Source organism: Castor canadensis, chromosome 17 (genome assembly GCF_047511655.1).
Source record: "Castor canadensis chromosome 17, mCasCan1.hap1v2, whole genome shotgun sequence".
Lineage (NCBI taxonomy): Eukaryota > Metazoa > Chordata > Mammalia > Rodentia > Castoridae > Castor > Castor canadensis.
The window spans coordinates 41029610-41055626 of record NC_133402.1 but is presented as its reverse complement, the minus strand read 5'-3'; the positions used below and the strand labels follow the sequence as shown (position 1 = coordinate 41055626).

Genomic DNA, 26017 nt, shown 5'->3' with positions numbered 1-26017 from the left:
TATTAAGCAGTACCAAGCCCCCAAAGCATAATGTGGCCCCATACTGTCATTCATTGTAGCTGCATTTGTGCAGGCTGGTGTGGGCACTGGATTTGCTCCTCTGCCTTTGTGCTTCATTGTGAGTCTCGGGTGTGGGGATGACAATTCAAAAGAAACAGACTCCTCTTGGAACCAATGGTTCAGAACACTTGTCTGTCCCTCCTTTAGTTCCTGATCCTGTAGGGGCAGGGGCACTTACGTTTCCAGGCAGCTAGCTGCACTGACAGCTTCTTTCTCAATACCTGACCAATAACAGGGACTCGGGATTTCAGACACTTTACTGCCCTCCAGTACCAAGCATCTGTTTTCTGTATGGTGATGGCAGAAGAAGCCAATTCAATGGCATTGTTTGTGACAGACAACTATTACTTTCTTCATTTCTTAAAGCATTCCCTGGCTTCTGGGTGGAGCATGGTCATGGGGCAATGGAGAGGTGAAGACAGAGAGGTAGGAAGGACTTGGTGGACATGGGAGTGCTTGATGTTCCCCAGAGGTGGCCACTGACATGTAGTAGATGAGACTGTCCTAGAAGAGTGTGGGATGAGAAGAGAAGGAGAGTTTTGGCCAGATCCCAAAACTCACAGGAGAAGTGGAGGGAGGGAAAGACGGGCCACAGGCTGAGGCTGCAGGGTGTTGGTGCGTTGGAGGTGGGAAAAAGGCCAATGTCAGAAAGCCAGTCAAGAGCTGGCTGACTATGTGAATTCTGAGGTCTTTGCAAGGAAAGGTGAGCAAACATGGAGGCCAGGAGAAAAGAAAAGAAGGAAGCTAAAGGAGGACTCCCTCAAATGTGAGCGTGTGGCAAGCTGCTAGGCTCTTTCGCAGATGGTTCTCAAGTTCAAGGTGCACAGTAGTCTCCTAAGAATCTCCACGGTGCAGGTCCTTGGGATCTGTAGGTACGGGCGGGGCATGGGGCTCCTGGGACCACACTAAGAAGGAAGACTAAAGCTCAGTTAACCTGCACCCCAGTGCTAACCAGTGGGTACTAGGGGCTCCTTCTTATAGGCAAGAAAGCCGAGGTTCCATGGGCTTCCACTGCTTACCTGAAGACCCTCACTAAGGAGAACTGAACTGTGCTGTGCTGACCACAGTGACTGATGGTTGCTCTCCACCCATGGAGGCATATGGTGCAGCTCCCAGCCATCCTGCACCTTCCAGCTCTCCAGGTCTACTCCGGGCTCCAATCTTTCAGGCTTGAAATTCAGATCTTCCCGACATCAGCTGGCCTGCAGCCTCCAGCTTCTGAGCTCACTTGCAACGCATCTAAAGATAGTCTATCTCACAGGAAACCAGATACTATTGGCTAACTTTGCAAATAAAGATGCCCTCAAAGGAGGGAAGGGAAATACTCCCTGCGGTGGAGTCTGCATGGGACAGGGAGCTGATTGGTGTTTCCTGAGGTGGCTTCCCCATCAGCCCAGGTAGGTGCAGAGGACTCCACCACCTGTGGGTGGGGTGGGGAGGGGCTCAGCGCAGAAGTCAGGTTGGGTGAGCAGCACTGCTTCGCCCCTTAAGCCCACAGCTCAGACTTTTCCTAAGGATGCTGCAGCCTAAATATGTCCAAAAGAGTGGAGGAGTGAGAAGTGCTGAGTGCTTCCATTTTAACAACATATCCAACACGATGAAATATAATTGGAAGGGCAGTAACTACATCTTATGCACCTGGAGAAAAGCTCACGGTTTGACATTGAAAAGAACGTGATATAAAATTGCATCCGGATGTTGAAGAGTTATTGCTATTTTTAAATTGTATTGATTTTTTTCTCTCTTTTTGAAGAGCACTTATCCTTTAGAAACCTACACTGAAGTGCTTATGTGTGAAATTAAGTAATCAGGGGGTCCACAAGGTGGAATATAGGTGAAATACTTACAAGAGTTGCTAATTGTTGGAACTGGGTGACAGAAACCAAGAGGTTCTCTTTGCTTTCATATATGTTTGAAAAATTAAGAATAAAGAGTATTTAAAGTGACAGCTCCATTTTTACTGTAAATATAAACATATTTAGTATAAATAGAAAATATTGTAAAGACTGATTGGAGGAGCGCTAAAAGATAGCAGTGCTTGATTCTAGGAAGTGAATTGTGAATTTTTTTCTTTTTGTGCCAGCTGCAATTTTTGTAATGACACATGTTGCATTTATAATTAAAGCTATTTCAATTAATAAACAAATATTTGTTCATTTGTAATCCATGCTCTGTATAACCATAGTGAGGACACTCAAGCTCAGAAGGTTGATGCCGTTTGAAAATGTGGTCTTTGGAAAGAAATTACTAGAACCAAACAGGAAAAGTATGTCCCTCCCTGACCACAGCAAACTTTTGGAAGCTCCAGCTGAGGACTGGCTATCCTCAGAACCACAGCCTAGCCTGTGGCCCTGCTTTGTGAAATTACAGATGTGTCCAGAACAAGACTAGGGAATTCTAGCATTCTTTTTTCCCTAAAAAAGTTTTTTCCCCCAAATATTGAGATGTAATATTTGAGGTAGAAAGAAATTAAGTCAAAGATAAGGAAGATTGAACTACATGAAAGCAGGCAAGAAAATTTCCGGTCTCGGGCATAGGCCATTGGAGGAGCCCTCCTTTGAGGATTCAAGGTGGGAGGAGCACCTGGGCTACTGAGCCTTGAGGGTCACTGTGGGTCACAGGTTGGAGCAGTGACTAAGCTCAGAGCCTCTGGGAAATAGAAATGACCTTAGGAAGGCCAGGGTAGCTTCTTGCCTTTCACCTTCTTTGCTTGGCTTTATTCTTATTGAGGAATGCAGGACTGGAAATATTCAGTGTGATTCCTCTTGCCTGTCAGACTGACCTGGCCCTTCCCACACCCCTATGAAGGTGCACCCACTCTATGCTAGCCACATGCCAGTCTCTGTGAAATCTCCCTCCAGACCTGCTTCTCAGGGGGCTGGGAGGCTGCTTGGCTTTGGAATAGAGTCTTGCCTCTGGCCTTGTTCACACTTGCTGAGTATACTTCCTGCTATTACAATGAATGGTAGCCATGAATCCTTGGAGCCAGGAAATGCATACATGCTTTCTATGACGGTCAGGAGCATGGTATATAAGGTCCCAATCATACTGCTTAGGCTGTCTTTGGTGCTTATAAAAATTTATACATTGTTATTATGGAGAAGCTGAGGCTCAGATTGTGAGGGATCCAGAATTGTTGGGGCAGGAGAGGAGCCAACATGTCAGTTCAGAACCAACTTCTTTTTTTTTTCTCTTCCAGTTTTTTTTGTTTTTTTTTTTTTTGAAGATACTTTTAAGGACTCAATCCCCAGTACTAATCAGAGAGGAGAAAATACATCCACGTAGGCTGGTGCTGTACACAGACTGAAGGCCTGGTCAGTAAAGGATCGGTTGACAGCTTCAGGGCTGCATTTACCTTATTTATTTGTTTGTTTATTTATTTATTTATATTTTTTCTTTGATGGTGCTAGGATTTGAACTCAGGGCTTCAGCCATCCACCAGCCCTGTTTTTGTGTCAGGTATTTTCGAGATAGGATTTCTCGAACTATTTCCCCAGGCTGGCTTCATACTGTGATCCTCCTGATCTCTGCTCCTGAGTAAATAGGATTATAGGTGTAGAGCCACAGGAGCCCAGCTCAAAACCAACCTTTATTCCCTTCTTCCACAACACCCGGGCCCATGAGGTGGCCTTTCCTCACCCTGGTTACCTGTGGGAGGGTAACCATGTCAGGTGTGACCCTCCCAAACCAGAGCCTGTGGCCTCAGAGAACTTCCTTCCTGGGATCCAAGGCATCTAGCTGCTCCTTGCCAGCCCAACCTCTGCTCCAGAATCCTAATCCTAAGGATGTTCTTTGTAGAGGTCGAGTTAAACAGGAAGGATCTCATGCTGCTCTAGCAGGTCACAGTTTCGGCAGGTCGTGGAGGCAGAATGAAAGAGTCCAGATCTTAGCTGACTTTTCTGAGGACTTGTTCTGATTCTCAGTGCACAGTGCAGGAATTCTGAGAGGCCATGCTCCTGAGTCACTCAATCTGCCAGGAAAGCGAAGGGAAATTTAGGCTTCCAACTGAATCTTGGTCCCACCTATTCCTTTTGGGAACCCAGAATACACCAGTTGTCATGGGATAGAATTTTCATGGCTTCTGGTCACAGTGGGTGTTTCAACCACCTCATCTTGGCCAAAATGCAACTATTTTGGATTACTAGTCTTGGAAGGGGAAAATAATTCTATATTACATCCCCTTAAATATCATTCCAGACCATTTTTATTCTTCTCTTTAAATGTCTGCTTATTGTGGGATATAACACGCTGAAAGAATAGTTTTAGTAGGTTAACAACATATTAAAGTTACTCTCTCACACAGCCACCATCTAGATCAATGAAAAGAACCTTGCTGGCACCCCCAAAGCCTTCCTCATGGCCCTGCCTGCCAACAGCCCACCTTTCCCCACAAGTAACCACTGTCCTGGTTGTTAGGGTTATTCTTTGCTTTTCCTCATAGTTTGACTGGATGTAAATATGCAACCCTAACAATTTGATTCTTTGCCTATTCTTCATGTACACGGATTCATACACAAGTGCAATTTTTGATATGGCTTCTTTGGCTTAACATTGAGCTTTTCAAATGCATTTATGTTGTACATACACAAAAATTTTCAGGCAACATTGTCCAAACTGGACACAAGTAAAAGTTACACACATGTATATCAACAATAGAAATGATAATAGATTGTGTATACTGTCATAGTGTAATCCTAAAGAACACTAAGAATGAGCAGACTACTGACTCAGCAGTAGCCTGGGTGGTATGCTTCCAGAGATGATGAGATGAATTTACAGGTATCCTTTCTATACTCTTACATATGGGGGTGACTTTTGGTTTGGGGCCAGTTTGGACAATATTGCTATGAAAATTTGTGTGTGTACATCTCCTAGAAAAATTGTCAAAATTGGTCCATATCCATGATGCATGTACCTAGTGCATCTCCCTCAGACACAATTTCTACTTCTATGAGGAAGAATAATTTGTGCTGTCATGAGTTTTCCATAACTGCAGCATTGTAAATTAGCTCGGACAATGAAAGGGGGAGATAGTGCTGAAGGGTGTGCTAGAGAGGATGCCCAGCCATCTGTTGTGTGCCTATTTTTAAGTCCTTAATTATTTTTCCTTATAGCTCCCTAGGGTAGAGTTTGCAGCTTCTCTATTTCCCTACTTTTTCTCAGCCTTGGCTCTCTGCATTCTCACCTAAGCCTCCACTTAGACTAAACCAGGCTTTCCTGAATGCTCTGGGATCAAGATTTTGTGGCTCCTCCAAAATCCCAGCATCCTCACTTCCTTCTGTTTCTAGTATGTTCCCACACATTCTCCCCAGGCTCAGCCCTTCTGTGCCCTTCATTTCAAAGCCCAGTCTCAATCACTGATGCCTCCCTCTTTGTCTACCTGCAAGACTCCCACCCCACCACCACCACCACCTTTGAGGCTTTGCCTAAAGGTCAACTTTTTATTACACCCTTTCTTCTGCCCTCCCCCAGTCCTAAAGGGAACAGATGTGGAGGGCATCCAACCTTGGATTCTCCTTAACCTTTCTTATTTTCTGTTACTGAACAATAACAATCATTTACAGGTACTAAATCTTTCCCTGCAGAACTGAGCACAGTGTTAGGGAAAGCGAATTAAAAACAAACGCTTGCCCCAACACAGAAATCTTATCTACAAAAGTCATAGGGAAAAAAGACACTTTTATTAATTCAGTAATTCAGATTGTGATATACATTACAGGCAATCTGGTAAGAGATTGCCAGGACAGAGGGACACTTTACTCTTTCCTACAGCTCAGCGGATTCAATCCATTCCATCCATGTCTTCAAGACAAACAATAGCTAATCATCAAGCTGAAGATTTGATGGTGCCTTTTGTCACACAGACTTCATCCTAGCTTTACCTAGTAATAAGGGCGACCAATTTGCCTTGGCTAACTGGCTGTATGCAGAGGAGAAATAACCTTCTCTAATTTGATGCTAAGAGGTGGTTTTGCGGAGCCAGGCTCTGAAGTGAGGCTCCTGTCCTGCTCTCTCATAGCCACTGGGAGTCAGTGCCGTGTCCATTGCTGCTTACAGCACAAAAAAATGAACCCCAAGTCCTGGGGAAAGGCCTTCCCAGGTCACAAAGCAAGCAAGAGGCTATCAGGTTTCAAAAGGATTTACAAATATTCAGAGAGGAGAAAGCACAGGTTTCCAAGAGTAAATTCTCTAAGATAAGGAGAATTAAGCCTCTTATTTTAAATTTTCATTTGCTAAAGATGCTCAATAAATATTGGTTTAGTTGATAATTATATAATTAACAAAACTGTCTTTCTCAATTACTTAATAAAGCATTTCCTTTCAAAATTTCTGTTACTTTGACAGAAACAAATAAATGCCAGAAATTACTTTGAAGAGGAAAGGGAGGGAGGGGTGTCAAACCCCAAACAGTGGTAGGTTTCAGAAAGAGCAACTAACCCAGAGTGGCCTGAACCTCACACTTGGTTTTCTCTTGGTTTGTGCTTTGGTGAGGGTGTGTGTATGTACCATGGATAAAACCTGGGTAGACAATACCATGTTGTTTTAGGTGGGCTCATTACTACAATTCACAGTCACTCAGGTTACTTGCCCAGCGGATAGGGTACAAGTCGAAAATCCTCATCACTCCTTAGCATGGAATTCAAGGGTCCTCCATCAGCCTTCAGCCTCAGCTCTCTCTCTCTGCATCCTAAGCCATGTGTGTTATAAATATAGCTGCTGTTCTAAGTAAGAAAGCCATCAGAATGTGGTAAAACTTGGCTTCCCCAGGAGCCAGAGCTGTGGGCACACTGGCAGGGTAAGAACCTTCCTCTCAAGTACAAAGTAAAGTTCAAGACTTTTCAGGGGTGGAAATCAACAGATTCAGCTGTGTTTCTTATCAAAAGTTCATTCTACACTCTCAGCTATGACCCAGGAGCGTCATGCTATTTTTTTTTACGCATTTTGTTAATAGAACAGCACACTTCCTTGACCCAGGACTCTGTCTGATTCTTGTTGAAAAACTGAGCAGGTAAGAGCTGGCCAGCCCCTTGGAGGTGATCTGGCCCATGTTTTCAATTCACACACCAGGAAACTGAGGCAGAGCTAGAGCAACTATGGGTGCATGGAATGTGTGGGTCCCAACAAAGTATGGGGCTCCTAAAAGCACCATTATATATCTGAAGACAAGAAATAAGCTGACCATTCAGCCCTAGTTTTCTGTTCCCCAAAGAAAATAATTCCAATTCTTTTCACCACTGTTGATGAAAACTGGATTCTGGGCACTGGTAGTAAGGACCATGACTTGGTGGCTAATGGGGAAACAACATCCGGGTCTCACCATTTTCCACTTGCCATTCATTCCCTGAGGATCAGACTGCTGGGTTTGACTCCATAGTGGAGAAACCTAGCCACTTCCGGGTTGTGTCATGGACCAGCTTCTTTTCTGGGGACTGGTGTCTACTATTTTTAGTCCTGTTTCTAGAGAAGTGGCCTGCAGAATTCTGCAGAGTTCCCTGGGAAGCAGAAAAGCACTGTGCAGTGCAGGGAGCAGGGCTTTGTGGAGAGATGCCTCCTGGACTGAAATCCCAGCAGCATTGCCTCTGGAGAAGTCAGCCAAATCTCTGGGTCAATTTGTACAGTGGATAAGACCATTTCTTTTGTGGGGGTGTAGAGAGAGAGGTCAGTGAGATTATGTGTATGGAGCATGACCTTAGCAGGCATATCGATGTGAAAACCTCTGCCCCTAAACCAGGCCTTCCTGGGCTAGGACTGTGGCTCAGTGGTACAATGCTTGCCTGGCATGTTCAAGGCCCTGGGTTTGATCCCCAACACCACACACACAACGCCACAGTTAAACTGGGGCTTTCTGAGTGTAACTTCTAATTCTGGAACACTAAGAGAACCAGGGCACCCACACACTACAAGTTTAGATGAAGGCTCAAGTGATTCCTTAGTTTCATTTGTTCCAAGGAAAAAAATTAAGCCTTACAATTCTCTTGATACTAGACTGACCCTCAGATCCAGACTTCATTCAAAGGTTTACTAAAAGGCCATATGGAGAGATCGAGGATGATAAATCTAAAAGAAGTTACACTGGATTTAGAAGCTGGTAGGCAGGGGCTGGTGGGATGGCTCAAGTGGTAGAACACCTTCCTCTCAAGCCTGAGAGCTTCAAACCCCAGTACCACCAAAAAAAAAAAAAAAAGAAGAAGAAGATGAAACAGTAGGCGGGATGTGAAGCCAAAAGAGAAGGGGAAAGTAATAAAAATAATGTTGAATAGACAAGAAGACAGACTTGGTCCCCTAAACAGAAGGGAAGTAGAGAAACGGGAAGCTGACTGGGAACAATACATGGTGGTGCTCCCCACCCCCAAGAAAAGCTGCAAAATAAATGAGAAAAGGAAGCGGCCAGAGGAAGTAGACCAGGATTGGCAGTAGAGGAGGTGGGGAGTTTTGTAAGCCAGGTTGTACAGACGTCCTTTCTACTTGGCTATGGAAAACTCCACGCTCTGCTTCTAGGCTCAGTTCAGACTCTCCCAGCTCCACACCAGTTAGAAAGCCCCCTTTTAACCTAAGAAGGGAGAGGCCAAGAATGGCCCAGTGGCCTTGCAGGCTCCTGCCCTGAATTCTAGTGTGCTCTTTATTATAAAGTGCTAACCCCACCCTAGGCATGCTCCTTGCAACCCTTCTGGGGGATGGAACCTAGCTGAGAAGATGCTTCAAAAGCTTGTCTTAGCCAGCAGCAGTGGCTCACACTTGTAATACTAGCTACTTGAGAGGCTGAGATTGGGAGGATTGTGATTCAAGGTCACTTGGGCAAAAAAGCTAGTGAGACCCCATCTCAAAGGAAAAACACTGGGTGTAGTGGTGTGTGCCTTTCATCCCACTGTGGCTGGAAGCCTAAAATGGGAGGATGATGATCCAAGCTGGCCTGGGCAAAAAGTGAGACTTTACTTCCAAATTAAACAGAGCAAAAGGCTGGAGGCTGGCTCAAGTGATAGAACACCATCTTGCAAGTGCGCAGCCCTGAGTTCAAACTCCAGACTGCCCCCACAACCCCCCAAAAAAATCTTGTCTTGTACTCTTATACTTGCTTTCTGGTGTCCTTGGACTTTGACTTCCCCTGATGGCCACCCTCAAAGGGCTGGCCACACTCCTGACTGCAGCCAGAAAGCCCCAATCCTCTCCCAATCCTTTGACCATCTCAGAGATTCCAAAAATAAAGGTCCACTCAGTTCAGGCCACCCTTCCTAAAAAGGTCCCATGCTAAGGTTATCAGGTTCAGTGGAGTCATTCAGTGAAAGAGGTTATCCTTCTGACGTCAGGGTTTTGATGTGCATGGCGCCCTCACAGGATCTGGGCTTGTCTACTGAGGCTGAGTTTGAACCGGATTGAGCACACAGCCTACAAGCTGCTTTCCAAGCAGGTAAACCCTGCGTCACTCGTGCAGGAGAGGCAACGCTGTGTCTCAGTATTTGCCTAGAAGACGTCTTAGCTGGAATTGCTGACACAGGCATCTCTTTCATGATCAGAAAGGTCCAAGGCCACACGTGAGAGTCACATGCTGAGTGAGTAGATGTTTCCCACGCTGTTGTGTGACTATGGTGCCAGGCAGCTGCTGCTTCTCTCCTGGGGCTCCACGCATGAGGCTTTTCTTGTTCCTCTAGGCCTTTCAGTCCTCACTCACTCATTCCTTCATTCAACACACCAAGCACCTAGAGCCCCTGGCCATGATCACAGAAGACCCAGGTGTCTTTCATGAGCTCTCCAGAGAACAAGGCCATTAGTAGGTGCCATTGTCACTTTGCCTCCAGAACCTCATGGATTGAGGGTCTGGGATGCAGTGTTCATCCTTCTGCATCTGCCTTGTACTTGTCCTGTGCCAGACCTCGCCCCCTATTGAATATAGGCCTATAGCGGTGGAGAGGGGATACTTATTCTTCTAGGACCTCCCAGTCTTGGAGAAGGGGGTGGGCAGGGTGGGCTGCAATGCAAAGTTTTAAAAAATGCTGGGGTGGAACACATTTGGGCTCAATTGCAGCCCTGCCATAAACAAGCTGTGTGACCTTGAGCAAGTTACTCACCCTCTCTGAGTGCATGTACTTGCCCATAAAGTAGAGATAATCCTTTCACGTGTCAAGTATACTTATTGAGCATGTATGATGTGCTTTTTATTATACTAGGTTACTTACTTATTTTAGTTTTTCATATAATTCATATTATATATTTTTATTTGTAGAATTCCAAATCAAGTAGATTAAAATCTTTTCCAGATTGGAAATACGTGTACATAGTAAAAAAAAATTTCCAAGTGTTTGCAGTGAAGACTAAATCTTGCCCATATCCTGTGGCCTCCCACGTAATTGCTAGCCTGTCCCTTCAGAAACACTCAGACCACACACACACACACACACACACACACACACATTCACACCATTCATCTCCACAAGCAGCAGGATTTTATATCCATGGGCCCTCACTCACCAGAATATTGTGGAGATTATTTCAAGGCAAAACAGAGAGATCTGCCTGGTTTTGTTTTTATCATTAAGCAGAGGCATTCCAACATTGAGATTTACCATAGTTTAGCGTGAACTGTCCCAGATGGTGGGCATGGGGTGATTTCCTGCTGGTCCTATCCCCTGCCGGTGCAGTGACTGTGTACACGCTTCCTTGAGCACGAGTGTGAGCATTCATCCAGTGTAAATCCCAATGAGATTTCACTGTTAGGCTCCCAACAAGCCTATGAGGCTGCTTTTTAGAGGGGGAAGCCTAGACAGTTGCTTGGATGGCTTTCTACATCTAGGTTTTGGCCTCTTCTCTGATAGTCACTGCATCCCTCCCTGTCTCTTCTCCCTTGATTTTCTCATGTTTGGGGAGGGAGCAGACAGTGGGAAGAGTCTGGGCCTGCTGCCCCTCTTTCAGCGGACAGTGAGCCATGTGTAACCTTGCTGTGCCACTCAGGAGGCACAGTGTGTGTAACATGGGAACACAGACTTGAGGAGCAGTAAGGTCTCTCGGTGACCATTGCAGATCCTCAGTCACATCCAGGCTCTGTTGAAAGTGATGCGCCTCCCCTTCCTCCCTCTGCAGCAAGGCACATAATGGCCCTTAACAGGGATCACGACAGGCAAGGTGAGTGCCTTCTAGGTGTATAACACTGTACCAGCACTCAGTGGGACTACTGTGGGAACTGGGACAATTCACAGTCTTTTCTGGGGACTGAGCCACCAGGGAGCCAGCACAGAGGCAGCTAAGTGCTGTCATATCATCACGGAACAGGCCCTCTGGATGACAGGGGTTGTCCCAAGCCACACTTATACCCTAGGAGTAGCCATTTGGATCTCAGTAAGTTATGATCAGCAGTCAGGAAAGATTATCCTGCTGCAATATTGCCTGAAATCGCATCCCATCTGCAGAGGATACACTGACCCATATCCCCCATTCTTTCTTAATCAAAGTCTCTGTCCTAGTTGAGTGTGGTAGAGCATGCTGTAATCCCAGATCTCAGGAGGCTGAGGCAGGAGGATCATGAATTCTAGGCCATCCTGGGCTACCTAGGGAAACTCTATCTCAAAACACAAATGAACCAAACAGGTCTTTGTCCATATGAATTTTCCCCATTGAGGTGACAAGCCCTTTCGTGGTTAAGACTGAACTAGACTGGGCTGAGAGTCCACCATGCTGAGCCCCATTGCCATGGCCATTTCATTCACATTTGCTCTATGAATGTTGAGCCTCTTTAACCAGAACCACCTCTGCCTTATTTGGAGTCTTGGTGCAAATTGGAGAAGATGTCCCTGTATGTGTGGCAGCCCTGAGCCCAGGCACCCAGCAAGGTAAGGGACTGAATTTGGGATACCCTTGCCCCTGGACCAGGCAATTGGTTGCTAATTGCTAACTATTCCTACTGTCTCTATGCCCAAGCTGGCCTTCCTATTCCTCTCCTCCCAGAGATCCTAGAACTACTCAGCTGTAGTGAGTTAAATACAGGGCTTCCCTTTCAGAATGGCAGGGAGGAGTAAGTCGATAATAATGCATGTGGAATGCCTACCAATAGCCTAGCAGCTTAGCAAAAGCTTAATAAAGGGTGGCTTACTCCCTCTCCCCTCCAAAATATCCTGAAAAAAAAAAAGTATTTCTTATTTCAGGGGGGGAAAATAGAACAACTTTTAAATACCAAATTTCCACAATGCCCAGGGTGGGCTGAAACACGAAAGTCCACAGGCTGAGTCCAAACACACAAAGGGCTTCTGCTTCCTTATCTAACACACTCATTTATTAAATGTCTACTATGTGTGTCCCCTTAGCACAGCCCTGTGGGCAGGCATGAGACTGAATCCCAACATAGGTTCTAGAGACTCCAAACTCCCCACCCCTCAGCCAGAGAGGACAGACACAGGGATTAATCTCAGAGAAACCAGGCCCACGGAAGTTGTTGGGCTGAAAGACAGAACACAGACACAAAGAGGTGCGGAACACTTTTTACTTGGCTTTGACCCCTCTTGATGTCAGCTTTGTCTGCTATTGACAGGGAGACTATGGCTGGCCCAGGGTTCCTAACTTAGACCTCCAAGGACTGGACTAATTTTGTTCTCATACAGCGGCATGTCTGGAAAGAATATGCTCTGCAGTCAGCCACAGGTACTAAGTAGCGATCTGTCAGCTCATCATGAAACTGACATTTGTAGAACTCAAAAACAGCCATATGTCAGCAATTTTACACTTATCAACTTAATGTTATTGATGATGGCTTCAGCCAGAGGTTGTGCTTTGAGAAAGGGGCCTTGCAGCTGAAGCAAAGAAGGCACACACTTTTCCTGGGCTTGAGAACTCCATGACAGCCTGAGATGGCCCAGGGTGGATAGCCTTGGCCCACTTCTTCATGGAAGAGGCTGGGTGAGATGCAGGACACACAGAGTCAGGGCAGGAAGAAGCAATGCTTGGCTGGGTGGACCCTCACCTCAGCAGACACACTGTCAGGGTACAACCATCATGACCAGGGTACAGCAGGGTGTGGAAACTCCCTTGGTTAAAGAACCATGAGCTTTGCTTTCAGTTTTGAGAAGGAAGGAAGCAATGATAGCCAGGAGGCACTCAGTGTCTTGTTTTTGTTTTTGGGGGGGTGCTGTGTGGAATCTCCCAGGAAGAAGAGGGGGGGTCTCAGAGGAATAAAATGGAAGGGAGAACTGCCTCATCAGCTGGGATGAAAGTAGAGATGGGACAAGTTTTCTTGTCCTACCTGTACACAAATGTCCTCTTTTCCAATCTTGCTTAGAAGGAAACAGGAGATGAGAATAGTGGGGAAGGGTGGGGCTAGTAATGTCCAGGTGAATTGGCCTCTTGGGCCAGGCCCAGCAGGCTAACTGAGCGCCTGCCCTCCATCTTGGATCAATCAGTCCTTCTGTGACTGCAGATCCCCAAATCACAACAGTGCCACTTCTTCACTTAGGGTTGTAGGATGGCCAATCATCCCAGTTTCCTTGGGACTATAGGGTTTCCCATGGGTGGGACTCTCAGTGCTAAGCTAGGAAAGTCCTGGGCAACATGAAACAAGTAAGTGCATAACTCTGTCTGGTCCCTGGTGAGAAAGAGCAAGACTTTGGCTCCAAGAAGAGGAGGAGGAGGAAAAGTCTCTTGAAAGCAAGCTGAGGGCTTCTGGGAGTTGGTCTGCTCAGAGTTTCAGGAGAGGATCTGAGATCTCACTCTCCGGGCCTAGCGTCATGGAAGAGAAATGAGAGGCTCAAGGGAGGAGAGGTAGACATACTAGAAGGAGGAAGAGGATGGAGAATTATTATGGGGCAGTTTAGACTGGAAGGACTCCAGTCATCCCACCCAGTCCTATCCCTCCCCTCTTCCCATGCTTCACCCTCCTCCATCCACATACTGGTCATGCTAGATGCCTTTTGGAGAGATTTCTGAAAAATCAAAGACAGATTTGCCTCAGGCTCCAAAAGTTCTAGACCCAAATGCTTGTTGAACATTTATGGCTGGTTTTGGACATGTCTTCTTGGGAACTTTTTTTTAATCTCCCAGTCTCTCCTGCCAAATGTACCTGCTGCAGCCTCCACCACAAGACTGCAGTGGGAATCAACACGATGGTACATCTGAAGGTGGGAAATGTAAGAGGCATCCAGCTGGTGCTTACTTCTTCCTGCCCACCTCCATATGGGGCCAGACAGAATTCTACATTTGTTCCCCTGAGGACTAACGCTGCCACTTGTCTTCCCTCTGATTCAGGCCCTCATCATGCCCACCTTGTCTGCTGAATTAGATCTAGAAAACTTTGAGTATGATGAATCTGCAGAAGCCTGTTATGTGGGGGACATCGTGGCCTTTGGGACCATCTTCCTGTCCATATTCTACTCCCTTGTCTTTGCCTTTGGCTTGGTAGGAAATCTGTTGGTGTTGTTTGCCCTCACCAATAGCCGGAAACCCAAAAGCATCACCGACATTTACCTCCTGAACCTGGCCTTGAGTGATCTGCTCTTCGTAGCCACTTTGCCCTTCTGGACTCACTATCTAATCAGCGAACAAGGCTTCCACAACGCTGTGTGCAAGCTCACTACTGCCTTATTCTTCATCGGCTTTTTTGGAGGAATATTCTTCATCACTGTCATCAGCATTGATAGGTACCTGGCCATTGTCCTGGCTGCCAACTCCATGAACAACCGGACTGTGCAACATGGCGTCACCATCAGCCTTGGTGTCTGGGCAGCAGCCATCCTGGTGGCGGCACCCCAGTTCATGTTCACAAAGCAAAAAGAGAATGAGTGTCTGGGTGACTACCCTGAAGTCCTTCAGGAAATCTGGCCTGTGCTCCGCAACGTGGAAGCAAATTTTCTTGGCTTCTTGCTACCCCTGCTCATCATGGGTTTTTGCTATTTCAGAATCATCCAGACCCTGTTTTCTTGCAAGAACAGCAAGAAAGCTAAGGCCATGAAACTCATCTTACTGGTGGTCATCGTGTTTTTCCTCTTCTGGACACCGTACAATGTGATAATTCTCCTGGAGACTCTCAAATTCTACAACTTCTTTCCCAGTTGTGATGTGAAGAGGGATCTGAGGTTGGCCCTCAGTGTGACCGAGACGGTGGCATTTAGCCACTGTTGCCTCAATCCCTTTATCTATGCGTTTGCTGGTGAGAAATTCAGACGGTACCTTTGCCACCTGTACCAGAAATGTCTGGCTGTCCTGTGTGGTCGTTCGGTCCACGTCGGCTTGTCCCCATCTGAGTCACAAAGGAGCAGGCAAGGAAGCATTCTAAGCAGCTACTTCACTCACGATACAAGTGAGGGTGATGTGTCCCTTCTTCTCTGAAAGATCCCGAAGCCTTGTCTCTGCAGAAAACCCAAAGTTCCTGAATCTGACACCAAGTAATAAGGATGCTTTTGTCTGTTGTTTCTTACGTGCAAGAAATATGGACCCAAAGTTCACATGATAACCTTAAAGCATTTTTGAGAATTGTGCTAAAAATTTAATGACAAAAGCTACACATCTCCTAGTACAAATGTCAGGACACTTTGTTTACAAATGACAAAAATTCAATACAGTCTAGCTTAATTATAAAAGGAGTGATAAGTATTGCTTACATTGTGACATGGGTGGGGAGGAGGAGGCACCCATGAGCCCTCATAGTGAATGGAAACCAAGGCTTGAATCTAGCTAGAATTTACTCTCTTTGTCCTTCAACTCTTTCAGCAGTGACAGATCTCCAGTCCTACATACCACAACTGTATCACCAGAGGGGTAAGCTCATTCTTCTCTGATCCCGAGGTCAAAATTCCATTCATTCTGGTGGGCCAAGTTTGTATTAGTTTCCCATGCCTGGACCAGGTAATGATGTCCATGGGGAAGGCATTTCTAAGATGGCATCCTCCATTCCAATCTGATGGTTAGAGGCTGAAGAAGACATATTTCCTAGAGACTGGAGGGGTGGGTGTTGTTCTGATCAGACAGAACCAGATGGTACAACTTTTTTACCATGTCTTGATCCAAACTCACCCCTGTCATACCAGCCAGCACCCTCTGCCAGTCTCTTCTTCATTAAGCCTTCCTCTATTGTGTGCCCAAACCTACAAGAATTCTCCCTTATCTAGTGTATCAAGTCCAAACTCAAATGCTTGGCCTCTGAGATCCTCCACCATGTAGTGCAATCAACAGATTCCCCATTGCCTACCCTGTCAGCCAAGTCTCTTCAATATGACCTCACACATTTCCCTCTATCTATTCCCAAGCTTGGGGAGAAGGATGGAGAAATACAGAAAGAACCCTGCCCAAAAATAAAGGAATGGATTCTAATCCCAACTTGTGCACTGGGTAAATTGTGGCCAAAAAAGCTTCAGTTCCCTTAACTATAGAAGGAACCCGCCACCAACCCTAGCAGGTCCCACCCCTCTTGTCTGGTTCTCAGACTTTAGCTTTCCCCACCACCTGGCACTGTTGCACCTCTTCCAAGAGGTGGTGCTAACAGAGGGGGAGGAACATGCAGGCTCTGCTGCAGGAAGAACCTAGGCCCAGAGAAAGCTAGTTCCTACAGGGTATTCAACAAACACCTAGATCTATAGATTTATAGATCCATAGCCTTCCCTGATTCGGCCCTCCATGCTGCCTTGAATATTCCCTCCCAATCACCTCAAGGCCAGCCTCTGTCCATCTGGAAAAACCCTGTCCATCTCCCCACTAGAGGAGGCAGAGTATGGGAGTTACTTTCTTTTTTTCAGTAAACATTTGGTAAATGGCTTTTTTTATACATTTTTTTTTTTTAGTTTTTACATTTTTCCAGTAAAGTTTTAGAGCACTTAAAATTTAGAGCTGGAAAAACCATTGTAACGATGAATGTTAAAGGAAATACCATCTATGAGCTAAACACTCACATATTTTCATGCCCGCAATTGCTTATCCAGACCTTATTCACACTCCCCCATCTAGACTTGCAATCATAATGTACAGTTTTTAACCAGCTTTTCTTAAAACATTACCTCTCCACCAGCTCTCTATTTCTGTGCAGTTTTGTAAGAAGCATTTTAGAAGATGCTACCAAATAGCACCCTCGTTGAGGAAGACATGTTGTATGATTCATTGCTGTGTATCTGACATCTCCTTGGCAGTCTGTATATTTGTTTGTTGAATGAGAAAATGAGTTATGTTCCTTCAAGATTATTTACCACAGTTTACTCATATTACTCTGTTGATGAATACTTAACTTCTTTCCAATATTTAGCAAATACAGATTTTCCAGCATTTTTATCTGTGTAAATTTTCTTTCTCCTGTTCATTTATTTCTGCTAGATAAGTTCCTTGTCATGGAGTTAACTAGGTCAAAGACATGGTAACTTTTTACATTTTGATGCATCCATATAGCTTATTACAAAACCTTTAAGACACAACATGTAAGCTCAGATCCAGAGCTATTCCAAAGGTAATAAAACCAGGCCTCTGCCTTGCATGATTGACCATTTAAATGAAAAAGAGAGAATTGAACAAATAAGTGTGCATACATTTTGTGCTAACACAAGGTCAGGGACATTTGACCTGAGTCTTTGGGCATAAGAGAGGCAAAGAAGAGGTTGTCATGCCACAGTAAGGGAAGGTATGTGTAAATGAAGTGCATGAGAGCATAAGGCCTTTAAGATGTGAACATACTTTGTGCAAATATTGAAAGGCAATGGGAGGAGAACGGATGGAGGGAATGTTGGGAAGGTAGGGTTTCTAGAGGCGGGGGCAAGCTCAAAGAACCAATGGAGAGGCATGGCTCTCGGGCAGGAGGTTCATATGGTTGCTCCATTGTTACCTGACCATTATTCCAGCTGTCGAATCATGAAACTTTCAATTAAATTTTAACCGATTTCTGGACTCCCAGATACAGAGGAAATAATTTAGGGGACTTGGGGAAAAAAAGTAGGGAAGCAAACACTGGAAGAAAATTAAGTTTGTATCATAAGAATCCCATATTGTCTCATTCACTTTACTGAATAGCACAGAATAGGAAGAAAATAAGGAGGTTCACTGAAAAACCTAAAACAGCAAGGATGGTGGTAATCAATAAATAAGGATACATTTGAAAAGGTCACTTGGTTCTTAGCACACAACTCTTTCAGACCTACTGCCTCTGAGCGCTGGGCTTCAAAAAAGCAGAGGAAAATGGTGGTCTATAGAGGCAAAAAATCCAAGTTGAGTACCAACATATTAACTTTGTATCCTTGGGCAAGTTCCTGGATATCTTATCAGAAAAATAAGGGTAATGATGAAGGTGTGGCTCAAGTGGTAGAGCATCTGCCTAGCAAGCTCAAAGCACAGAGTTCCCAGTAACCACAAAAAAAAGATGAAACTAATGCCCATCTCCTAGGGTTATGAAGCTATAGTAAGATAACCTCTACAAAGCTCACAATGCAGACCTGGCAAAGCAAGCTCAAATAAATGGTAGCAATTGTTCTCAACCACCTTCTTGTTAGCTTTTCCCATGAGGAAACTCATACTATCATGTCCTTGCTTTTTGCTTTTCTGAGTCCCAGAATTACAGTCTTTTGGGCAATCAGAGATAACTTAGACCAAACACATACTTTGCAGCTAGGCAAAAGCTGGTCAGTTAGGGTCAGATGCTGGCTGAAGAGCCACAGCAAGTTATTGAGAGGCAGCCCTTGATTCCCTTCTTCCTCATTTGATAAGAACATCTACACCTTTCCTCATTTGATTAGAATGTAAACCACTTCTGGGAGCAGCAAACACAAGTGGGTAACAGAGAAATGCCAGTAAGGTCTGCAGGTGGGTACCCAGGCAGGGAGAAGCAGCTATGCCATAGGCTTCAGTTTAACATAATTAATCTACACATGGATGGGTACATGTTGCATGTTGCTGCCTTTGGTAATAACTGTTCTGTGACATTAGTATTTCTAATGACAGAGAGTCATCAGTGAAGGATACAGGTTTCCCAGAACCAAATACCATCAGCTGCCTCCAGAAGAATCCAAACCTCAGGCTGACAGGGCAAATGTCAAGGACAGCCATATTCAGGGGACTTCCCAGTGCTTGGGTGAAATGCCAATCTCTTCTCCTCAGTTCAGGTTTGTTCTACACTTATTCTAGGACATTCTAAAGGAGAATCTCCTTCCCAGGGACTTTGCCACCAAGAAAGATGGACAACATGTGCTTTGGGTTCACTGGGAAGAGCTACTGGTCTATCATGTATTGCACCTGGAGTACATACAGGGTACTAGGCCTTTCCATCCATTTTTCTCTGAGAGTTGTCCCTGAATTTTCAGGGAGAGAGTCCACCTCTCTCCCAGATGATGACAGCTACACCTGGGCACATGGCAGCCTGACTCTGAGAGGCCCATGCTAGGGAGCACTAAATAAAGTGACAGAGGCCACTTCTCCCTGCCTGGCCATCTGCCTGCAGACCTTCTTTCTGGGGTTTCTCTGTTGTCCACTTGTGTTCTCTGCTCCTAGAAGCCAGAATAGTCTATGTTCTTATCAAATGAGATCACGCCCTAGATGAGGTCCCATTTGTGCCTTTAAAATTGATGCAGTCTTTCCCGACTTACAAGCTAAATTTCTTCTCCACTGAACTCCATTTGCTGGCCCATGGGGAGCACGGCAGTTGCAACCTGACTTGTAATATTGCTCACTTAACTTGCCTGGTGCACAACCTCATGTGGCCTACCCAAGAGTAGTGCGATCTGAGAGCAAGTGGGAGAGGCAGACTCAGCACATGTAGAAATACCCAGTTTCTCTTCAAGACAGCCTCCATGCACATGAAGTTCCCAGTTGGTTTTTGAAGGATATGTGGCATCTTGTTTCCACTTCTGTTGTTATAAGAGCATGTTGCTAGGCAACAATGTTCCTCCAGCCATACCCAAGGCAGCGCTAGCAAATACAAACACATCCTGAGGGAAAATCACTCCTCTACTTCAGATTTCCTCCTTTATTTAGATAGAAACAAAGAAATTCCATTCACGTTTCTTTCCATATGAGGAAAGTATTCAATACTTGGTAATGCTCAGCTCCCAGTCTATTCGTTTTATATTCTTTGTATCTTTTTTCTGATTATAAAACACTCAGACATTATAGAAAATAAGAAAAGTAATTGTAAACTTAAAAAATTAAATCCCATAATATTTCACCTAGAGATAACCATTTTTTAACACTCAGCTTATTTTTTTTTATTGTTTTGTTATTCATATGTGCATACAAGGCTTGGGTCATTTCTCCCCCCTGCCCCCACCAGCTTATTTTTACTATCTTTTTTTTTTTTGACAATGCTGAGGTTTGAACTCAGGGCCTTGCACTTACTAAGCAGGTGATCTGCCAGTTCCACTGTGTCTTTCTTTGCAGATTTTTTTTTTTAATTTGAGCTAGGCATGGTGGCATACCCCTGGAATCCCAGCACTTGGGAGGCTGAGGCAGGAAGACTGGGAGTTCTAAGCTAGCCTGTCTAAAAAAAAAAAAAATCCTGACATCATCACATGCGTACAGTTCATATCTTGGTTTTTTAAAGTAGCATTATAGCATGGCATTTTTCCACAGAGTCAGCGCAAATGTGATTTTTTAAAAGACTTGGGAGTTGGTGTCCTGGCTCTGAGACATTGGCATTTGGAAGGTACTTAACTGCACCAGGAAAGAGGGTGGAGATGCACACGCTTAGGGCTGCAGAGGCTCAAGAGATCACAGAGGAAGAAAGCAGCTCCGGCAGCAGCTCCCCATGGGCTTACTTCGCTTTTCCTCTGCCTCTTGCCCTGGAGAGCAGTCCAGCCTCCCCAAAGTGACGTGCTCTCCCCACAAGCCCCACTGCCTCCTTGGCCAGAGTTGGCACCATCAGCTTGTTAACATTTCTCCCAGACACCTCCCAACGGTAGCCTGGTTCTTGGTGATTTTCCAGGGAGCTTTCTGGACTATATTTGTAACCATCCTGAAGCTTCCAACCTCATGTTCCTCACCTCTCTCCCACCCCAAGGTGAAGTTGTATGTCCCTTGTAAAAGGTACTTCAGCTGCTTTTGCTGAAAAGCACTGACTCTTTACTTAGACCCATGAATTAACTGAAAGCAAGGAAAAAAACCGTAGCATCCCAGCCACCATTTTGTATCTGTGTCCTTTGCTCTGAGCCATTCTCTCCTGTATCACTTTACAGCCATCTTGGAATCAGAAAGGAATGGGCAGGAGCCAAAGATCACCACTCTTATTGTAACAAGGTCCCACTGACCAATCCTGAGACAATCTTGATCAATCCTGATGAATCCTGAGACAAGGAGCTACTGGACTACCAACAGAACACACCTTGACTGGCTGGGACTGTTTAATAATTTTACAAACCCTTCCCCTTGCCCCCAGTCCTTCCTTCCATTTAAACCTAAAACAAAAGTCTCTACGGGGAAGATGGGTTGAAATGCTATCTTTTCTCTTCCCACCACATGCCTGTGTTGGGAAATAAATGGCCTTTATCTTCCCTTCACCATTACTTGTCTGTTTATTAGCGTGTTGGGGTGAGTGGCCAGGCCTGATGTATGGAACTCAGGACGGGAGTAGAATGGGGTGAGGATTTGTAGTCTGAGACCTCTGCAGAGGAATCCCCAGTGCCTAAGCTGCATACACAGATCTAACCCACCCCGGGGCCTAGAACCTGAAGTTATGGGGTCACGCATTACTTAATGAGGTATGGACTATGAAAAATGTGTCATTAGCAATTCTGTCATGGGACAAACATCAGAGTGTGTCACCAACCCGTTACATGAGCCCACCATCATATATTCAGCCTATTCTTGACTGAAATGTTATTACACAGCATGGCTGTAACACAGTTTCATAAACATGGTGTTGCTTACCTTCCTGCGAAGGAGGCAGGGTGTAAGGAGGTGAGAGGAGTACTTTTACACTATCATTAACCTGAGTGGCCCCTTAGAAGTAGATGATTTCTGTGCTTAGTTACATGTGTTGGGTAAATTCAGCTGCTACTACTCAGACTGTGCCAAATTTTAATAAGTACTAAATGTTGGAGTCTTCTTCACTCCCATCTCCTGCATGTGAAACAGAGATGTTTCTCTTCCCCTTCTATTTCTTCCTATTTTATCCTTCTCTACTAAGATTAACCTTTGCTAAACTTCAAAGAAGAAGAAGGAGGAGGAAAAGGAGAGGAAGACAGGAGAAGCAGCCCTGTGTGTTCTAGTAAAATGTTCTGTCTATTGCCGAGTGGTGAGATTTATAGAAGACTTTCGGTGAGTTAATCAGAGAATCTTCCCCTATTTATGTTATCAAAAACCCAAAGATGACACTGTGGGTTCTCTCTGTCCTACAATTGCAGTAACCTGTTTGAGGCAAGGGTTTTGTTGTTGTTGTTGTTGTTGTTTTGTTTGTTTGTTTTGGCAGTACTGGGGTTTGAACTCAGGGTTTCGCACTTGCTAGGCAGGCACTCTACTGCTTGAGCCACACCTCCAGTACTTTTTGCCCTGGTAATTTTGGAAGTTGCGTCTTCCTTTTTTGTATCACTGTCCTCCTAGTTAAACTTGCTGCCATTGCTGGGATAGAAGACTCACACCACCGTGCCCAGCTTTTTCTATTGGAATGGGATCTGGCTTTTTTCTCTGGGCTGGCCTGAAATCTCTATACTCCAGATCTCTGCCTCCCATGTAATAAGGATTGCAGGCATAAGCCCAGCATGCAAAGGTGGTTTATATAAGGAGAAAATGAAACAAGGATCCTCAGCAGCACATTCAGAACAAGGAGGGAGCTGGGTTAACACCAGTTGAATTTGCAACCTTAGGGAAAGGACAAGCTTAAAAACTGGATACAGAGTGTGTGTTGCAGAGGAAAGGCCTTAAGACACCAGTTAGAAAAAGGACTTTGCTCTGTCCTCAAAGAATAAACCTCAAAAGGAAGGATAATGGCAGGTGAACTCCAGTCACATTCTTGGGCAACTTGTGGCAAACTTCCCATGGCTGAAGACTTCCCTTCATGCTCCTGAGTGTTCCAGCTCTGAGGACCTTCACATGTGGGCAAGGCAACTTTTGCATGAATGCTGTAGCACACAGCTTCCCAACTGGAGCCTCACCTCTTCCTCATTCCTCATTTGGAATGAGGAAGAAAGTAACTCTTTAAAATAAAAATTAGGACAAAACTGTTGTTGCCCATACACTTTTGAAAAAGTAACGGATATTGACATGAGCACAAACCAAAGGTGACAGAAATAGAATGCTCTCGTTTGAAAAGCAAATATGATATTGAAAGGAACAAGAACAGTTTTCTTGGGACAGCCCTGTGGTTCAATTGGTAAAGCACCTCCATAACAAGTGCAAGACCCTGAGTTCAAACCCTGGTACCACCAAGGGAAAAAAAAGAAGAGCAGTTTTCCCTGTTCTGACTTGCTGAGTGATGTCCTGCACTGCCTGGGGCTCACCAGATAAGACCACCTCATCTTGAGTTTCCAAACCTTCAGAACTATGAACAGAAGGAACCTTTATTCTTCATAGATTTCTCAGTCTGTGGTATTTAGTTGTAGCAACAGAAAATGGACTAAAATAGGCATGGGTTGTTTAGTAAATGGAAAGCCACCAAAAGGCTTTGAAGTCAAGAGAACTTCAGGAAGCCTACAAGGTAGTGTTGTGTATGGAAGGAACCCAGCTCAGTTAATGTGAATATGTAAGCCAGTGACTGAAAAAATATCTGAAAAACTCAACTGTGGTTACTCTGGAGTAGGATTACAGACATTGGCCTTCTGTAATTATATTAGTTAGAATTTTATGATGATTACCTTTGTAACCAGAATAAAATAAAGATCTTTAAAATCCAAAAAAGTACCAAAGGTTTATTGGGGAAAAATTAATGCAGAAAAAGGTAGTGGTTAAGTTTCCACTGATAAAGTCTTGACATTTGGTTGAGTAGGCAGCAGTTTGATGTTGTAGGAGTGGCTATGGTGATTGGTGGACTGATAATTCTGAGCTATATTTAAACATGTCTAAAAAGGATACACTTCTTATTTATGACTCATTTTCAAAGGATGAGTCATTTGCATGAATTAAGTATATTTCTTAAATCCAAAACCACAATTTGCTATTTTGTCCTAATAAAGGAAGAGTGTCTTAGTCTCTACTTCTGCAACAGAGCACCACAACTTAGACTGGGTAATGTATAAAGAATAAGTTTATTTCTTCCAGTTTGGAGGTTGGTCAATCCAAGATCAAGGCACTTGGTCTGGTGAGGACCTCTTCGCTGTGTCTACACATGACAGAAGATGGAAAGGCAAGCTAGGAATCTAGCCAAATGTGGCATGGAGACTCTTTTATAAAGACCTCAGTCCTACTACCATGGAGGGAATCTCGTGACCTCATCACCTTTTAAAGGTCCCACTTTTATCGGCAGCACCAAGGTTTGGGCTTGCTAGGCAGGTGCTCCACCACCTAAACCATGCCTCCAGCCCTTTTTATTCTGGTTATTTTGGACATAGGGTTATGCTTTTTGCCTAGGCCAGCCTGGACTGTGATCTTCCTATTTTAAGCTTCCACTATTGCTGGGATGACAGGTCCATGCCTCACACCCAGCTTTCTTCCTTTGAGGTAAGGTCTTGCAAACTTTTTTGCTAGGGCTGGCCTGGAACTATGATCCTCCTGATCTCAGTTTCCCACATACCTTGGAATGACAGATGCATGCCACCATACCCAGTTATTGGTTGAGATGGGGTCTTGTGAACTTTTTGCCAGGGCTGCCCTTGGATCTTGATCCTCCAGATCTCAGCCTCCCAAGTAGCTAGGATTGCAGTCATGAGCCACCAAGACCCAACTGGAGCCTCACCTCTTAATGCCATCACTTTGGCAACACCTGAGATTTGGCAGAGACACATTCAAACCATAACAAGTGGGAAGGAAGGAAGCCACAAGGTATCTGGGAAAAAGGATATTGTCAGGTGTGGGACCCACTATGTTCATACCACCATTGATTGGGTTTTCTGCTACTTGCAGCTCCTGCAATCAGCTGGTAGTTACTCTTCCCTGTGGGCCCCTCTCTCCATTCAAGTACCCACCAGACAGCTGCCTTCCCATCTTCACCAAACCAGTAGGAGCACTTGGCTCCTAATGAGCCATGTAGATAGTCTGGCCCCTGTTCCTGTCTGCCTTGCCCTCAAGTCCAGCTACTCTCCATGCTTCTCCACATCACGCCATGGTCCAGAATTCACTCTGCTGCATCTATACCACTTCACGCCATGGGCCTAACACTGCTTCTGGCTGTCTGCTTAGATCTATTCATTCTCTGTTTACTGGTGCCCTTTACTCTGGCATTGCCCCCAATCATGGGAGCCACAGCATATCTGGGCTCTGCATCTTCTGAGACCCACAGAAATCACACAATCATAACTGCTCTGTGCTCTGCTCCCACCCCATCCCCACCCCAGCTCAAGGAATCTTTTTAGAGTTTAGAAAGAGTTGTAAAGGGACCTGACCATTGTTTAAAGCATTTAGATGTTCAAACATAGAACTAAAAAAGAAAATTAATTCAAAATCCCCCATGACTTTTCTTGTCCCCTAAGTACAAAAGAGATGTCAAAGATGAAAGGATTCAGACAGAAGGAATAAAAAAAGACAGAGACAGTATGCCTCGGGGCACAACAGAACCTCAGGGCCGTCCAAGGTCAAAGAAGGAAGGTTTGGGGTAGAAGAATTAAGTAGTATGGCAGCTGTGGTTGGAGCCTTTGAGGTAGGTGGGGCTACAAAATCTCACACGTGTGCTGAGTTAACTAGAATGGCATGAAGGAAGAGTGATCACAGAGGCAAGGAAACAACGTATATTCAAGTAGTGCCTCGAGTCCCTCTGGCCCTTTACTTTGCACAGCCAACCCTTGAGTTTCCCTCCCCATTGTCCACTCAGACCTCTGACAAATGGCGCCTCCCAGCCTTTGTGCCCCAAAGCTTCATTTCCACTAACATGATGCCAGCCTCAAGGTCAGACTTACCCCTCCCCTCCAGCACTACCCAGTATCTTCCTGCAAACTAATCT

General features: G+C 45.0%; 1 protein-coding gene across 4 annotated transcripts; it reads left to right on the top strand.

Moving 5' to 3' along the window:
- The first annotated feature begins 702 nt into the window (after positions 1-702).
- Cx3cr1 (C-X3-C motif chemokine receptor 1) lies at positions 703-17289 on the top strand. 4 transcript variants are annotated; one of them, XM_074060469.1, is made up of 3 exons: positions 1365-1457; positions 9394-9608; positions 14281-17289. In XM_074060469.1, exon 3 carries the CDS (start codon positions 14290-14292, stop codon positions 15358-15360), a length of 1071 nt encoding a protein of 356 aa, XP_073916570.1. In that variant the 5' UTR covers positions 1365-1457; positions 9394-9608; positions 14281-14289; the 3' UTR covers positions 15361-17289. The 4 variants fall into 4 exon arrangements, with proteins under 4 accessions (XP_020034046.1, XP_073916570.1, XP_073916571.1 ...); XM_074060470.1 differs by having other exon boundaries at positions 1396-1457; positions 9366-9608; XM_020178457.2 differs by lacking the exon at positions 9394-9608 and having other exon boundaries at positions 703-1457.
- The last annotated feature ends 8728 nt before the right edge of the window (positions 17290-26017 follow it).

Excerpts from the sequence above, each read along its gene's own strand:
- Cx3cr1 (XM_020178457.2), top strand. The coding sequence starts at position 14,290 with ATGCCCACCTTGTCTGCTGAATTAGATCTAGAAAACTTTGAGTATGAT.